Raw genomic sequence first — 17,240 nt, 5'->3', positions numbered from 1 at the left:
CTACGCGCTAAAGCGTGCTTTATAGCAGGGGGCTGGAAAAGACAGGAAATGACCCAAAATGGCCAATAAACTACAAGTTACTGCCTTAAACCACTCCTCTGAGGACAAACAGGCAGCTCAGTACTCCCCACTCTCACTGGTGAGTAAAGAAACTTCCCCCTGACCAAACAAGGAAAATGGAGAAGCACAGGAACCAAGACAAAGCCCAGGGATCTGCAAAATCTGATCACTGGAACAAACTATTAGGAAAGTATGGAAAACAAGAGTATTTTTTTTGTTTTTTTCAAGTTTTTTTTAACAGATAGACAGAAAATACAATAAATGCTGTGTTTTTCGATTAATTGCTATCAAAAGCTAGTACACTTGAGTGTATTAGCCTATTGTTTAACTTTTAAGCAGAACTTAAACAAGGAAGTGCAACAAACAATTCAAGCTATTAAAAACAGTAAAAACAGGTAATAACTGAATAAAATAGGCAGAAATAGTCGTCGAAAGGCACAAAAAGTCGAAAATGCAGAAAAAAATACTTAATGGTTTTACAAAAGGGTGGACCATGGTAATTATAGGCCCATTAGTTTAATTAACCTCATATATAAAGCTACAGAGCATATTATCTCAGACCACATTGATCTGGTCACTGCAAAGATCTCTTAGTCCTATACCGTCATCAATTTAGCTATGTCAAAGCCATGTTCTACCACTTTCACCTTGTTAATTTCTATAAGAAGTTTACAAAAGCCATAGATAGGGATTATGCACTACATAGAGCATATCCAAACTTTGCCAAGGCCTTAGATACTGTTCCTTATTCTAATAGCATTGACAAACGTGTTAATTTGGTTGTCTGACAGAACCCATGTGGTCACAGTAGCGAAAAAGATACCAGTGGTGTATCATAGGATTCAGTGTTGGACTCTATATGGCTTCCATTTCTCATACCTTCAAGCCAATATTCCTAGCCTATGGTTATCTAAGTTTGCAGACAACTGTAAATAGGGAGCTGTAGTTTGTTCCACCACTGACACACAATTGGGTTAGACTAGGTTAAGAAATGGTGGAAGTACAATGACCTCAAACTAAGAGTAAAAACATGTAACATCATTTAATATAGTAAGCAAAACATCTCCAAATCAAACAATGTAAGCAATACACCTCTGCAGTGAGACATGGTTGTAAAGAAAGTCTTAAGGGACTCTGTACCATATTCCAAATTATGAATATAGCAATAAAAGAAGTAAACAAGTGGTCTGGGTATGCATTCACATAGAAATCCCTCCTCTAAGTTTGCCATGAAGAGGTTTAGCAACTGTAATGCCATTCTAATGCCAATTACACTTCCCATAACCAGAACATAAAACTTTTCATTAAAGTTAGTTGTGTCAGTAGAAACACTGTGCTGTCCTCTGTAGTCTGATGATTTGCTTTGTCCTGTAAGTATTCAAGACAGACAGTAGCACTGATCTTATGTGTGATACTTGTGTAGAGTGAGGTAACATTTGTGGTTGCTAGTATGCTCAAGGAAAGGTTGTGAGTATAAAGGTCTAATACACATGTGCAGTTATGAATCTGTAAAACGCTGGTACCTCAGAAAGTGTATCAACAGTCCACTAAACATCGCCCTGCTTCAGAGAAGGTAGACTCCATTATTTGGTGCACTGCTGTTGCAAGATTTATTAGATATAGCATTGCAGTTAGAGACCTGCAATGAGTAGAAAGAGCCCATGGTATAAATCAGAATCTCTTAGCTTGCCACTATCACTGGGGCCAAAAAAACTGCCCCCATTTCTTACTAGATGATTCCATGGTTCATGGCACTACTGCCCATCCCCACTGAATTGGGCACTGCTTGGTACATGTACATCTCCCACTCCAGCAGTGTCCAAAGAGTAGCTTGGAGATGCATGGGGGACAAACCACTGGCTTGGTGACTGAGACTAAAGGGAGAAATACTGAGAAAACAGAAACCAGATCCGAGACAAACTGAATAATGCAGCTGATTTCTAAATAAATTTCTTAATATGTTTGCTTTGATTTAAATTTCCTGGTTTAAAGGTTTGTTGATGCAGAATAGTAGAGAATAATTCTTACAACCTGAAACTATAATAGTAATACCTGAACTAGCAAGTTCAGTGCACTTTAAACTACCATCAGGAAGAGATATGTGACACAGACTGACATAAAATCTTGTTCTAGGTGTATTATCATCTCAGTCGATTTTGGAATGCAGTGACTAATGTTTTGTTAACCTCTTTCATTATATTCTTCTCACAAAAAAACTTGTCTTACAAGTTACACCTCTTACCCTTCACATATTTTTTTGATTTTTTGCTTGAGCTGTTCTCCTTGAAAGAATATGATAAAGGTGTTCTTCTTCATGGGTTCTCTCTGTGACAGAAATATACATTTTATTAAAAATGCCCTTATTGACATTTCTTACCATTTTGCAGTAAATAAGAATGCCATAGTTTTGCAAGTATCAAACAGAGCACAACAGTTTGTTGTAAAATCTGTGCTGTTAAGATTATGTTAATGTATTTTTAATATTAAGACAAAGTATAAGGTGGATATGTTTTTATTTAGATGAATCATTCAGCTGAACAAGAGAAATAAATGAATATGTGAACAAAATGGTGTGCAAAGATAACAGTAGTGTTTTTTTTACAAAAAATTCTGAGTGCTACAAAAAAAATATATTTACTGACTGCTACACGACATATTTACTGAAATGTATAAAAAAGTATAGCAATTAAATGTCAAGGGGTCTATAACCTCCCTAGCATATAGGAGTGATATATTAATACAAAGCTAAGTACTGCAAAGTTTAGATCCGGGGCAATTCTTATTGAGTTATTTTGGTAACAACCTGAGTTTGGAAAGTATGATCATCCTATATGTTTATGACATCAGGACTGCATAGTTCATCAGACAGAGGAACGGACTTCCAAAAAGACTGCTGAGAGCTAGGAACTGCGATGCAAAGAAGAATACAAGTTACGCACTTTGGAGTGCAAATACATAAAACATAAATGTTTGGTGGGTGGTGTTAAGAACAATTAAAGTGTAAAAGGATTTATAGCTAGCAAACACATATAAGCTGATTTGTGCTGCACAATGTGAAATGAAGTAGTGGCTGTCAACAGGAAACTGGGCCGTAAAGCATGGGAAATGTATTCTAGAGAATGAAGACAACACTGCACCTCATTTACTGTGTCCAGTTTTTGTCACAAGAAAAGAAATTGAGCTGGCAGGAAGTGTGCAATGCAGTTATAAGAACAGTGAAGGGAACAGAAGAATCAAGAGGATGTGATATATGGGGAGATTTAAACAGATGGACTGTCATTTGTAAGAATAAGAGAAGACGGAGAGTATATTTGATTTCACTGCTATGTTATGGGGCCTGCTTGGTGAGGTTGAGTTGAAAGGGGAGGACAGAAGAGAGAGAGGGGGCATGGATGACAGCTAGAATTGTGATAGCTCAAGACAGAAGTGAAGAACAAGTACCTCAACAAGAGGTGATGTGGTTCTGAAATATCTGAGGCAGTGATGCAGTCTAAAGAATGGTTAGCTGAGAGGCAGTTGCTCAAGCTGGACTCAATGGTCCATGGTTCTGCTCCTGTCAGCATCTTCCTGTGTCATTGTGTTTCTAAAAACATACCTGCACTATCAGTGAAGACATCTCAGCAAAGGCAGGGAGTAAAAATAAATGACTAAGCAGTTAATTGAAACTGTGATAGCATTTCATATCAAAGTATTTGCTAACATCTGCTGAGCACAGTGTTTTTTGAAGAAAATAAATCAAAAAACAAATACAAATGATAGACTGAATAGTTGAACCAACTTCTGCCTACTCTTCCCTTACCTCTTTTAACAACGTAACTTAAACACTGCATAGTAACACTCTACCTTCTTACATAATCTGCTTAACCTTTTCAAATCATATATAGTTAGACATTCATGAATCCAGAACAATGGGAACCTGAGGAGTGCTGCATTGGTGAAAATGACGGATAACAGAAGGATCACTTGTAGGCAGTAGCTAAATACTATATCATACCTTTAAAATGTCATGTAACTGATGTAAATCAGTATGACCTGGATAATAAGGAAAACAGAAACATTTAATGAAGCAGCAAGTGAAATTTTAATGAGGGGATGTACTGTACATGCACAGGTAATATTTGTACATTTCAGCAAATAAAGGATACATCTGGGCGAGCAGAAGTTGCTAGCTTAGCTCTGGGTTTTGAAGTGTTTCCCCTCTTTTTCATTTTCTAGCAATTTTTTGAACATATCTTGCAAGCTTAGCTGTTTCACATATTTTTGTCTCTCTCTGATTAGTTTATTCGGCAGCATATAAATACTCATTATTTCTTGTTCAGTAATAAAACTCCGTTGCTGTAATCCTTTCAGTAATTCAGCTGTCAAATCAATTAGCCTGTCAAGTGAAAGTCTCTCTTCTACAAATTCCTCATCTTCATTACTGCTTTCTCCTCCACTATCTTCTTTCTCTGGCTGTACAACCGTCTGCACAATGTCCGAGTCAAGATAGTAAAGAACATTGGGCTCATCCTCATCTACATTCATCCAGTCTTCAACATTATCATCACCCCACTCTCAATGCAAGATCCTTGGCAACAGGGTTAGTTAGATCTTGAGCAAAAGTAAACTGTTCACATATCGTTTGTTTTTCCTTGAAAACCCTAAAGCCTAAAAAATTGTTTCCAGTCTCCTCACCACGTATATACTCAGACATTAAACCTGGCCATAATTTATGCCAACCATTCTTCAGTGTGGCTGGCTCCACAGACTGCCAAGGATTAGCAGCACAGTAAATCATCTCTTTCATATGAAATTCCATTAGAAATTCCTGGTCTTGTTTACCAGCATTAATTGCACTTAGGTGCCTCATAAACAGGGAACAATACTTCGACTTGAAGGAACGTAATACGCCGTTGTCCAGGGGTTGAATTGATGTACTGTTAGGTGGCAAGTAGATACCTAAAACATTGTTTTTTACCAGCAGTTCTACTTTTGGGTGTGCTGAGCAGTTGATCAAAATAAGCATTGTCTTACAATTGTGGTCTGGGCCAACAGAGTTACAGTGAGCTTATGTTTCAGGAACAAGATAATTTTTGAGCCATTCTAGTGTGATGCTACTTGTAATCCATCCTGTTTTGTTAGCACGGTAAATTACAGGAAAATGCTAATACTTTTGAATGCCCTGGGCAGTAACTTTTGTCAATGACCAGTAACTTATACCTGTGGGTTCATGCAGCATTAAAGCAGCCAAGCACAGTTACATGATCTTTAGAGGCTTTAAGACCTGCTGGCAATTCTGCATCAGTTGTTGTTAGTGTTCCCCTTGGTGTTCATCAACAATACAAGGCAGTTTCATCAGCATTGTACATGTGCTTGGGGCTTAATTTTTCATTGAAAACTAACTTGGTGAACTCGTTAACAAACTTGGCTGCTGCTTCTTTATCTGCTGAGCATTTTTCACCACACACTGAGCGAAACTGTAAACCATGGCAATGCTTGAACTGAGGAAGCCAGCCTTTACGATAGTCACACTCATAATCTAGACCTAGTTCTTCATGAAACACTCTTGCTTGTTCCTTTACCATATCTCCAGACACTTCAACGCCTTCACTCACATGAAGCTTAAACCACTTTATCAACACTTTATCAAGTTCCAAACTCTTCCCATCTCATTGTTTCTTATGCACATGTGTTTCATTGAGCCACCGTCTGCAAAAAAATGCAGAAGTTTTTCTTTTTGTTTTTTTTTTATCATAAACTGTGGAAGAGCCAATGTTATAACACTAGCACAAGCTCTTTACCAATACACCACTGTCCACTTTTTCAGGATATCAACCTTATCTTTAATGGATAATGCATGGTGTTTTCACTTCACCGCATGAGATGTACTTCCTTTATTTACTGAGGCCATCATGTCAACACATAGGCAAATGTAGTAGAACCAAATGCCGTGCACAGTAAGTGTGTGGAGTTTTTGAAATCATAGCCAGATTAGCGAGGGAACTGGATTACAGTGAGGCAGATTACTGAAGGTTGACCTGTACTACTCTTAGAAATATTATTCCTTTAGTTCTACATCTGTTACCTGCCAGATGAAGTCTATTTCAGTTTGACAGTAAGCACTAGATGCTATTCCATGTGAATGGTTGCATGCATATTGTGTTTCTATTCCAATGCCCTAGACTTCATCAGTAGGCTATTTCCAGGCAGGAAAGTAGTGGGAACTTTCTAGACTATGAATGTGAGAGGGACCAGTAGAGTAAGTACCATAGCTAGGTATGTTGAATATGTTGTTTGTTTGGACAATGTCAAGTATTTTTATACATTTTGCACTTACAATGTCTCATGTAATCCAATTTCTCATTAGTACATTTCAGACTGATCTCTCAGTGGCTAGGAGTGACAGCACTCAAAATTCTCTTCACCAGTAAAGGACTGAACTCCAGCGGAAGATATTACTTCTGCCATTTTGAAGCCAGAGCTTCCTTTCCATACCACTAATTATACCATTTCCACTGACAGAGTCTGTCAATGAGGTTTACCCATTCTGTAATTCCTCTGCTTTTATGCGGGTGGGTTTAGGTCTGGTGAAAATCTGTGGGCCACAAATCCTAGCATTGACATTCATTTACTGATATGGCCACATTTTTTAAATTCATTTTCTTACTTCTGGAAGAGCTTTCAAACTGATACCAGTATAACCCTTACGTGATTTTTTTTCAACTTCTTAAATGCAGTAATAACTGCACATAGTGGAAAGAGGCTTGAGGAGGTTTACAATGTAAAGGCATTTCTAAAAGAGAAGAAACATTCTTACATGGATCCCCTACTCATTGAGCAACTGGCAATTCAAATGTACTTTAGTGCTCCCTTGTTCATAAGTTCATCGGTAGGTACTAGGCTATGGGCCCAAGGGCCTATGTAAGCCTAGCCAACAAGATTCCCTGGCTTTCGCCACCCAAGAAAGTTATTTTCCTATGCCCCTGTCGAGCAGAGCCACAGAAGTGATCCTTGGGGTGAATTTCCTATCTCCCATCCAATCATCAAGATTTTTCTTGAAGAGTGCTAATGAGGAACTCTGCTTGACATAGATAGGTAGCTTGTTCCAGAGTATGGGAAGTCTCTGGGTTAGGAATCTATTCCTCCAGCATGTTCTGTTTATTGTGGTGACAAGGTTTAGGTCCCTAGAGCATGTATATTGGAGGGATTGGGATTTCTTTACGTGTACCATGTCCAACAGTTCTGAGTTTGATATAGCTTTGTATGTTAGGCAGAGATCACCTTGGAGTAGGCGATATGCTATAGAGTAAAGCTGAAGTTTTTTGAGATGGTCAGCATAGGGCATCTGTTGGAGTCCCATAATCCTCTTTGTGAGGTACTTCTGTGCCCTTTCCATCTGCTGTAGATGTCTTGTGAGGTACATTCTAAAAGGGGCATTGTACTCTATAATGGGTCTAATGAGAGCTGAGTAGAGGAGAGCAATGACCTCTTTTTTCCTAGATGACAACCCTTTTGTGATGAGGTGTGCCACATAGAAGGATTTCCTGACTACTGTAGCGATGTGATTATCAAAGGAGAGACTACTGTCCACCTGAGTCCCAAGGTTTCTTATCACACCTTTGACGTTAAGTGGACTGCCGCCTATGTGGTAGCTCATGGGTAAAGAGTTTTTACCAAAGGGGATGACAATGCAGTTTTTGGCATTGAGCTTGAGGCCATGGCTCTGACACCAGGCATCTGTGTTAGTGAGGCCCTTCTGTAGGATGTCCACATCGTTTGGGGACTCGACTATGGCACCTAATTTGCAGTCATCTATGAACTTCATCAGCCAGAGGCCCTCTGTGTTAGCCTGTACTTCAGAGAAGTAGATACCAAACAGGAGAGGACCCAGGACTGAACCCTGTGGTACTCTACTTTTCACTGGTTTGAAGTCAGATTTGGAGTCTGCAACTTTTACAGTGTGGGTTCTGTCAGTGAGCCAGTTGGCAACCTATCTTGTGATGTATGGATTTATACCCAGTTTAGTGAGTTTATCTATAATTCCAGAATGGGGGATGGTGTCAAAAGCCTTGGTGAGGTCAAGATAGGCTGTGTGAACTGCCTTACCCTCGTCTACGGCTTTGGTGACTGTTTCAAAGAAGTTGATCAGGTTCAGGAGGCATGATCTGCCTTTCACAAACCCAAACTGGGTGGGGTCCAGAATTTGGAGGTTACCAATGTCTTTGTTATGAGTTCCATGATGATATGTTCCATGGCCTTGCAGACCAGGATCATCAGGCTAATAGGGTGATAGTTCCCAGGGTCTGTGGTGGCTCCCCCTTTGTGGAGCCACCACTGTTGTAAGCACTAAATAAGCTGCAAATTACTACAACACTCAACCTTCCTCATTACCTAGTGGATAACAGTTTTTTGTACTTATCTTCCTCGGTTGCTTAGAGGAAAATAGCTCCAGTACTTACTTCCCTCACTTGTCTAGAGGAAAATAGTGATTAACCAGACATGTCCAAGGGACAGCTCCTGGTGTTCTCTTACCCAGGCATGTCCAAGGGACAGCTCCTGGTGTTCTCTTACCCAGGCATGTCCAAGGGACAGCTCCTGGTGTTCTCTTACCCAGGCATGTCCAAGGGACAGCTCCTGGTGCTCTCTTACCCAGGCATGTCCAAGGGACAGCTTCTGGTGTTCTCTTACCCAGGCATGTCCAAGGGACAGCTCCTGGTGTTCTCTTACCCAGGCATGTCCAAGGGACAGCTCCTGGTGCTCTCTTACCCAGGCATGTCCAAGGGACAGCTTCCGGTGCTCTCGCCTGTCTACCTGATGAATCTGGGCACGTTGGGGCAATGTAGCAATTGCCTCATGTACACTGACAACCCTCTCCTCCTACCACCAAACACTACAACCTGTGAGAGATGTATTTATCTAGCCAAACTGGAAGCAAAGCTCTCTCAAACCAAGACTGAACTTTTCGGTCAAGAAGATAATGTAAACACTTGCACTACACCAAACTCCTCACATAATCCCACTAGACCTACACCACCAAAACCCACACATAGAAACACAAAAACATTCACAGAGGCTCGCAATAATAATCTGCCCAAGCAACAGACACCTCCAAAGCAGAAACACAAGCAACCTCCACCTCTCAACACAACCCAAAAGACACATAACTCACAGACTCAGTGTGCCACTCAACCACAGCCAGGGTTGCCAGACATCCCTATTTGGGTGGGACTGTCCCGAGATCAGCAGCCTTATCCCGAGTCCCACACTGCTGGTTTAAATCCCGGGCAGCCTCCACTTTGTTTTTTTTTTTTTATTCTGTTGTCCATTCCATCCCACCTTCCTTCCTTTTTTCCTCAGTTGTCCTTTTGCATGCTGCAGTGAATAAGGGGCTTACCTTATTTCTTTAAGTGTCCCTCATGCCTTTTGTAATCCTTTGTGTGTCTTCAGTGTTGGTGCTATTGCCTTGTCAGCCTTTCTTCTGCTGTATTCCTCTATGTTTTTAGTTGCCACTATATTAATTAGTCTGCTTATACCCCCACTTTTTTCAGACTCTGCTCCTTGGCTTTATGCAGCCTTTTGTGTTGTTGTTCTTTTGCTGCCTTTTCCTCTGTTTTAGATTCCGTTTTGGCTTTATACCATGTTCAAGGTCCTCTGTGCTTACTCTTCTTTCTACTTTTATTTTTTTTAATACTAACCTCCATGCAATATGGACTCCCATTGCCACAATGCTTCCTTCCACTTGTCTTTCTTTTCTGCCAATTTCCTTGCTCCTCTGTAGGTTCTGGGGTAGTGCTCTTCTACTACCAAACAGTCCAGCTTTTTAAGACTCTTATTTGTCCATCAATGAATGTCCAAGTCTCCTGAGATGTCTGTTATGTTTTCCCTTGCTCTTCTCTGTTGCCACCTCTGTCATCTGTGATCTCTTTCCCTGCTCCTGCTTCTGTCACTGATCCTTCCCATATTGTTTTCCTCTTGACCAGCTCCGCAGTCATTTCTCTTGACCAGTTCCATATTCATCTCTCTCTCAATTGCTGTCTCTGTTTCTCTCACTCTCTCACATCCTGTCACATTTTCTCCTCTCATGTCTTTCATTGTGGTTCAGGATGACATTGGCTATGTTTACTCCCTTCTTTGCTGTTGTCCTGCCTTCTGGTCTTATGCCACTCAATGTTCCTGGCTGTCTTTCCTTTTTCTTTGTTTTATAAGTGCATCTATTTCAGATATTTTCCTACCCTCTGTGTCTCTTACTCTGCCATTACTCTGCACAGGTTCTGCTGTCTCTCTAATGTCAACATGGTTGTTTGAACTTGGATTGCCATTGCCACCCAGGATAATTTTGTTCACATTTTTTGCCTATTCTTCCTCTGTGGACATGCCAATTTTCTCCCCTCCACTGGAATTTCAAAATGGCCAGGGCATGCCCCCCCCCCATGGCCTTAAGTAGGGGGTAAAACAATAGCCATTTCATTTCTTCTTTTTTTTTTTTTTTTTTTTTGCAGAGCATTTAAGTAATCCTCAACCAAATTTATGTACATTCCCTGAAAGGGGATGGTCCCCAGTATTTTTGCTTGTCTAAATATTTATTTTAATATAAAGTTATGCATTCAGATTAGTGTGTAGCTTGTTTGTCCTCCAGTACTGTCACCTGGTTTGCCTACCACATGTATTCTCTGCATCATATTTCTATGAGGTTTATGCAAGCAACAGTGCTTTAAACAATGTTAATACTCCCAACCTCAGGTGACATTCACCTTAAACCTGCATCCCCTTTACTTTATTTAGACCACTCTGCACACCTTTTTCTATCCCAAGATACTATACTTTGTTACCCTTTACAAAATACTTTTACCCTGCTAACAATCTTTCTTAAAAAAAAAAACACTGCATTTTCACTTCCCTTTCACTCTCCCATTTCATATCCTTCCTATCAACCTCTTCCTGTCTCATTTCTCAAAAAGACTTGCAATTACTGAAAATAGACAACAGTAAAAAAATGCTTTATGATATTAAAACTACCTGAATTGCAAAAATTGCATATACATTCACAGTACACTCAATGTTCTTGAACGGCTTAAACCAGCATCTCTCTCTCTCTCTCTCTCCTCTCTCTCTCTCTATTTATCTATTTATCTCTAATACATACAATATTGGGATTAGATGATGGCCAGCTACACTTACTTGTATTTCTGACGTGATTGAAAATTTGATCTAGTGTCATTTTCTTTCTCCTCCTCTTAGCAATGACAAATGTTTGGCACGTCTGTTAAAACACTCTGTTTCAGTTGTCTTGTCTTTAGAAGTTCTGACACTAATATTCTACTCTCTGCAGCTAACATTTAAGAGCTTTTACCTCAGCCTTCGTACCATTAGTAATTATGAAGAAGACAGCTTTATAGCTTGTAGTGGAGCATTATGTGCTGTATAAGTGCAAAGAGCTAAGGGGCACACTTGGCATCTGTCACTTGGTCTATGCTACATTACCAGCATGCTGGTATTGCATTTTTAGGTCAGGTCCAAAGCACTTTAGTGCACTGTTTGTAGTCTAAATAACTGTAAAAGTTGCTTGCTATAATATATATGTGGTTTGCTACATTTTAAAAAGAAACAAGACTTTTTTGGGGTCCTCAAGTACAAGCGGACCTTTTTTCCTTAAAAAATTGAGGGACACCAGATTGAGGAATGGCACAGGAAGCTAGAATTGCTATGTCTCTGTACCAGTGCTAAATGACTATCCACCTGATCTGATACAGCCTGTTACATCAGTATTTTCCTCACTGTCAGAGGTGTGCATTCAATATGTAGAAATTCCTACATTCCAGAAGATTTCTGAACACTTGGCACATAAATTATAGACCATTGTCTGACATCACCTCTTCCAGTATTCTGTATCTTGCAAATACTAACTTAAATACAGTAACCACTGTTTGGATGTTGTATCCCTAAAGTGATCAACTTCTGGTTATTTTGAACAAAAGTCAGCATGTAGTAAGAAGTTAAGATCATTGTGCTGCAATAACTATATCCCTGTTTTCATTATGGTAATGTTGGTATTTCAAGAGGTATCTTTGTCTCCTTTTGATTTTTTTTTCTGTGCATGTTACAAAGTATACAGTTCTGTACTATCTTACCTATTTGCACCAGCATGCAAGGCCAATACATGATACGTTGAGCTGCCTTTCTTTGCACTTTGACATTCCCAAAACTCATTTATGACTCTTTAGTAGCATCTGATTCTTTAGCTGAGATGGGATTTTGACATTATCCTCTTAAATAAGAGACCTTGGAAACATGGTACTTCCTTTCTGAAACTATAGTATGGATTAATTAGTGAGTGAAGTTGCTTAGCATTGTCTGGCCATCCTGGCATTGCAATGTCTCTCACCAACTGCATTTCTGTACCATTTTTTGTTGCCACGTTCAGTTCATTGGGATGATCAAGTATCATTGGAATTTGCATCACAAACCATGAAGCCTCAAGATCTTCTTCTATCAAGTCTTCTTTGCACCAACCCAGATAAGTTTAAATGGCCATGTGACCAACATACATTAGCTTTTCTGGTTTGCACTGAACTTCATCATCATATTTTTAAAGGTTTAACAGCATTTCTTTACAGTTTACCCAGTGCTTGGTGTGGTTACCTCTTGAAAATACTCTGTAACAGTTTGTAGTCTGTCACATCCTTGATATGCTTCTCATATTTTTGAACACCAAAAATTAGTCCCATTAGTAGCTGAAAGATTCTAATTTGATCCTCTGGCCAACTCTATACCATGTCTTACTTGAGTAGCTTTCTTAAAGGTACAGTTATAGTATATCTCACAAGGAGATGTAAACTTGGATAGCTATGGCATCATCCCCAACAATCAGATTAAAGTTGACACACCAGTCTGACACATTGCTTTATTCAGTTTTAAACATTGTGGCATCAGTCTAACAGTTTAATTACTCTGATATTATGCTCTTGTTTTGTAGCACCTCAAAGCAAAATATTGAAAATAAGATCAATAATACCACTAGGCCTTCAATCATAACAGCTACAACATGTTGAAAAACATCTGGAGCTGAAGAAATGCCAAATGATAATTTCAGAAATCTATAATTGCCTAAGGAGGTATTGAAGGTACACAGATTAGTTTGCCTTTTCCAGTTTAATTTGACAAAATTGCTGATTAATATCTAGCACTGAGCAAAGAGTAGTGTTCAATCAGAATACATTTGTTAAGGTATTGTGGGTATATGCAAATTGTAGCTCTACCTTACTTTACAAGAGCTGTCATGCTGCTGATCCACTCAGCAGGCTCTGACTTTTTAACTATCACACCAAGCAGCCCCATGCACTCAAGCTTGTGCTCATGTTTTTTTTCTATAAGATCTATACATGCTCTAATTGATGTGTGTCCTAATAGTACAACTTCTGCTGATAATTTAATATGATAATCTGTTTTCAAACCTCTCAGACCATCAAAGAGAGTGCAATAATTCCATACAACTTCTGCTTTTCCCAGTCAGCTCTGCATTCTATGCCCCTAGACATATTTTGTCTAGTCTCTCTTTTGTGGCGCCATTTCGTCTGACAATCTCTTAAAATTATGTCTTTATTCAATTCAGTCTCTTTACAGTCTGACTCAGACTATTTATGCATTTTTTTGACTTAACACAGCTCAGATCTGCAAATCTGCAGTCATCTTGAGTGTTCTGGTGTACATGTAGACCATTCTACATACGTATTGAATCATAACACAGAAGTATGCTTATCTATTCGCTTCAGATCATTTTGATTGTGAACTATTTTTGTTTCCATGTTCCAGTGGTATAGTTTGGTTTCTCTTATCAAGTCCCATGGGCACTCATGCATCTTTAGGGTTCCCTATTAGAACTGCGAAGGTCCACTTACGCGAATACGGAAACGTTGACACATATTCAGCGAACCACGAAAACGCCGATCGTCCTGAAGTGCGAAATTTGAAATGTCAGATGATATAGCTCCTTAAGGTAAATGTGCGATAGTTACGGACCTTAGTGTTAGGGTGCGGGTTAAGGTAAGTGCATAAATAGTAATGTATGCAAGGTTTAGTGTAGGGTTAGAAGTAGGGTTTTGTTTAGTGCATGTACGTGGTTTATTTATTTTGTTTGGGTAGATAGTATGTAGTGGGTCGTGGGGTTAGCCAACTATGACGATTCAAGATTTTGAATTTAGCAGTTTAGAGCATTCAGTGTTTTCGCGATTCGTGCAATATGTGTCGCTGTTTTCGTATTCGCTGAAAAGGTCTTTCGTGCTTATAATATAGACCCCATCTTTAATATGGTGGACTGCTTCTATTAAGATTATAAAGTTGCACCTTTAAAAACTGATAACATGCCTTATTTTTGTACAAACAACTCAATCAAATTTGACTTGTAGGCTTTAACCTTTGAAGAGAATTTGATACATGCACACAGATTCAGTTTAAAACCAACAATCTGAATATAGATTCAGGTATTTTATTTCTCTCTGCTCCATTATCAAGTTTAAATATAATACGTTCCTTAAACATGAGGTAGCCATCAAGGTGTTTAATACTTTTCTCTGAAAGAAGAGGAAATAATTTATTTGCCAGTGCTAGCAGGTTTACCATGTATTTGTATTTTCTAGTCTGAGCATGAAAAATCTTCTGGCATTCACTCTCAGTTTTATTGACAATCTTTTAAAGTTCATTCCTCTAGATTCAGTTCTTCCAGTTTCCTGACAGATTCCACTGCAGTTTCAAGGGCACTGGTGATTGGATCTAGTGGTGGATTATTACAGGGGTGAAAAAGGCAGTCATCCAGGGTCCACAGCTTTAGGGGGGCCATGTCCAGCCAACACAGCAAGTGCAATATTATAGAACACAATATTATTAAAACTCTTTCTCAGAATACAAATTCAATTCACTATGAGTAGCAGCAGCGAAGTATACATGTCCTCCCCGCGGTCAAATGGCGTTCGAAAGACATGCGTAGAATGGGTGTGCCTTTGTTGAAGGTTGGGCATCGAGCTGGCACCTCGGCACTGTAAAAATCTACTGCCAATCATTAGCAGACCGGAGTTCTGCTGTGGCGACCCCTAACCGGGAAAAGCCGAAAGAAGAACAACAGTAGCAGCGAAGTATACAGAGCTTGTTGGATTTCACACTACAGTTGAGGGCATCTGAAAGCACAAATTTCACAGTACAGGAAAGCACAAAGAAGTACGATCTGGAGGATCTAAACTTTTATGTATCCAATCTGCAGCTGGACTCGAGTGTGTGTGTGTGTGTGTGTGTGTGTGTGTGTGTGTGTGTGTGTGTGTGTGTGTGTGTGTGTGTGTGTGTGTGTGTCCAGTTAGGGGTCAGTATCTGGTCAAGTGACTAGCTCAGAGCAGTAGGCTTACAGAATCAATGCCTGTGCCTTAGCTACAGGAGGCAAGAGCCCTTAATCATCCACATCAACTGCCAGATCTCCTTTGGTAAATCATTGAGGATTACAGTCAGTCAGTGTCAGTCATTAGATTTTCATAGTTTTTGTGGTTCATAAAATGCATTTTGTTGCTAAATCTGTTAATTTTTCAAGTGAGTTAGAATGGCCTGTTCTAATCTGTTCTGTAGAACATCTCTGATTTTGCTTCATGTTTATGCCCCCTATCCTTAAGCAACTGTTTTGGGGTAGCTAGAAATATGGACTAGACTCCTCAGTGGTCCCCTGGACTGAAAACCTAGCATCTACCAATAAACCAGAGTAGTTATGGTGTTCTGTTGAATGTAAACAGTGTGCTTATTATTAGGTTCATAGGTTCATAGGTTTATACTAGGCTATCTGCCCTAAGGCATTTATAAGCCTAGCCCAAAGTTTTGTGGCTTACGCCACCCCTTATGTTAAAAAATACTGTGCCCATTAGTTTGTTGTGCCTCTGTCCAGCAGTGACACAGAGATGATTCCTGGGGTAAACCTACGATCTCCCATCCACCGGTCAAGATTTCTCTTGAACAGAGCCAGCGAGGTGCTCTGCCTCACATGGACTGGGATTTTATTCCACAGCATAGGGAGTCTCTGGGTGACAAATCTATCCCTCCAGCATGTCCTATTTATATCCGTGCTAAGGTTTAAGTCGCTTGCTCTAGTGGATCTGGTAGATTTGGATTTTTTGAGGTGGAGCATGTCCATTAATTTCAGGTTGGACATGGCCTTGTATGTCAGGCACAGGTCACCTCTGAGCAGGCGGTATGCGACTGAATAGAGCTGGAGTTTCTTCAGTCTGGCAGCATATGACAGATTTTGGAGTCCCTTTATCCTTTTGGCGAGGAACTTTTGGGATCTCTCCAATTTCTGCAGGTGTCGGGTGAGATACATCCCGAATGGGGCATTGTACTCGATCATTGGTCTGATAAGTGAAGAGTACAGGGGAACAATGACCTCACTTGATCTGGATGTGAATCCCTTCATGATCAGGTGGGAAATGTAGAAGGTCTTTCTAACCACTTTAGCAATGTGAGTGTCAAAAGAAAGGCCACTGTCAACCTGGGTCCCCAGGTCCCTGATAACCTCTTCTGTGCTTTTTTAAAAACAGTATGATGCAAATAAACTGGACATCATTAAGTCTGAGTTCATTGTTAATATTTTGACTATGAATATGTTTTTAATTTAGCTTGTTTTTTCAAGCATACAGGTGGGAAATGCACTGTGTTTGTTCTACAACTGTTTGTCTAGCACTTAGCTCGGATAAGTAAGGCTATGGCTGTTAAAGAACTGCTTCCTGTAGTACAGGAATTGATTCCCTCAGCCTACATTTGTCTTCTATGTGATGCTGAACATGTTACTTTGCCATACAGTACTCTTGCAAAGGAACACTTATATACTCCGGGCTGTCCCTGGTTATTAGCAAATCCATTACACATTTGTTTCTTGAATTCCTGCACCCTTCACATTACCACTAATTCATACTTTACTACATACTATATGGTTATAAATTCCAGCTTGTCTTTTGTAGTTTAATGGGTTGTCAGATGCCTTTCCACTAAATATGAGCTTAAAGGAAAAAGTTTACTGTTTTTAAATCCAACTCTGGTCTGTTTTCAAAGTAAGAGTGTTTTGTTATGTGTAGAAAATGTCTGTTTTTTTTTTTTGGTAAAATTTGAAAGAAAAGTTTTAAGTTAAATCCAAATATATGTGATAATTGCAAAAGTTAAGAAAAAAATAGTATGTACAT

At 39.5% G+C, this 17,240-nt stretch overlaps 1 protein-coding gene across 1 annotated transcript in view; it reads right to left on the bottom strand.

Annotated features, from left to right (window-relative positions):
• Positions 1–17,240, bottom strand: part of ATP6V0A4 (ATPase H+ transporting V0 subunit a4) — a 563,239-nt gene that overhangs the window by 321,196 nt on the left and 224,803 nt on the right. Inside the window, exon 8 of the mRNA XM_044088210.1 lies at positions 2,303–2,385. Within this exon, the coding sequence (XP_043944145.1) occupies positions 2,303–2,385 (83 nt within the window). The remainder of the gene's footprint in view (positions 1–2,302; positions 2,386–17,240) is intronic.

Source organism: Protopterus annectens, chromosome 11.part0, assembly GCF_019279795.1.
Source record: "Protopterus annectens isolate FY-2018-M chromosome 11.part0, PAN1.0, whole genome shotgun sequence".
Taxonomy (NCBI): domain Eukaryota; kingdom Metazoa; phylum Chordata; order Ceratodontiformes; family Protopteridae; genus Protopterus; species Protopterus annectens.
This window is presented reverse-complemented; position numbering and strand designations above follow the sequence as displayed.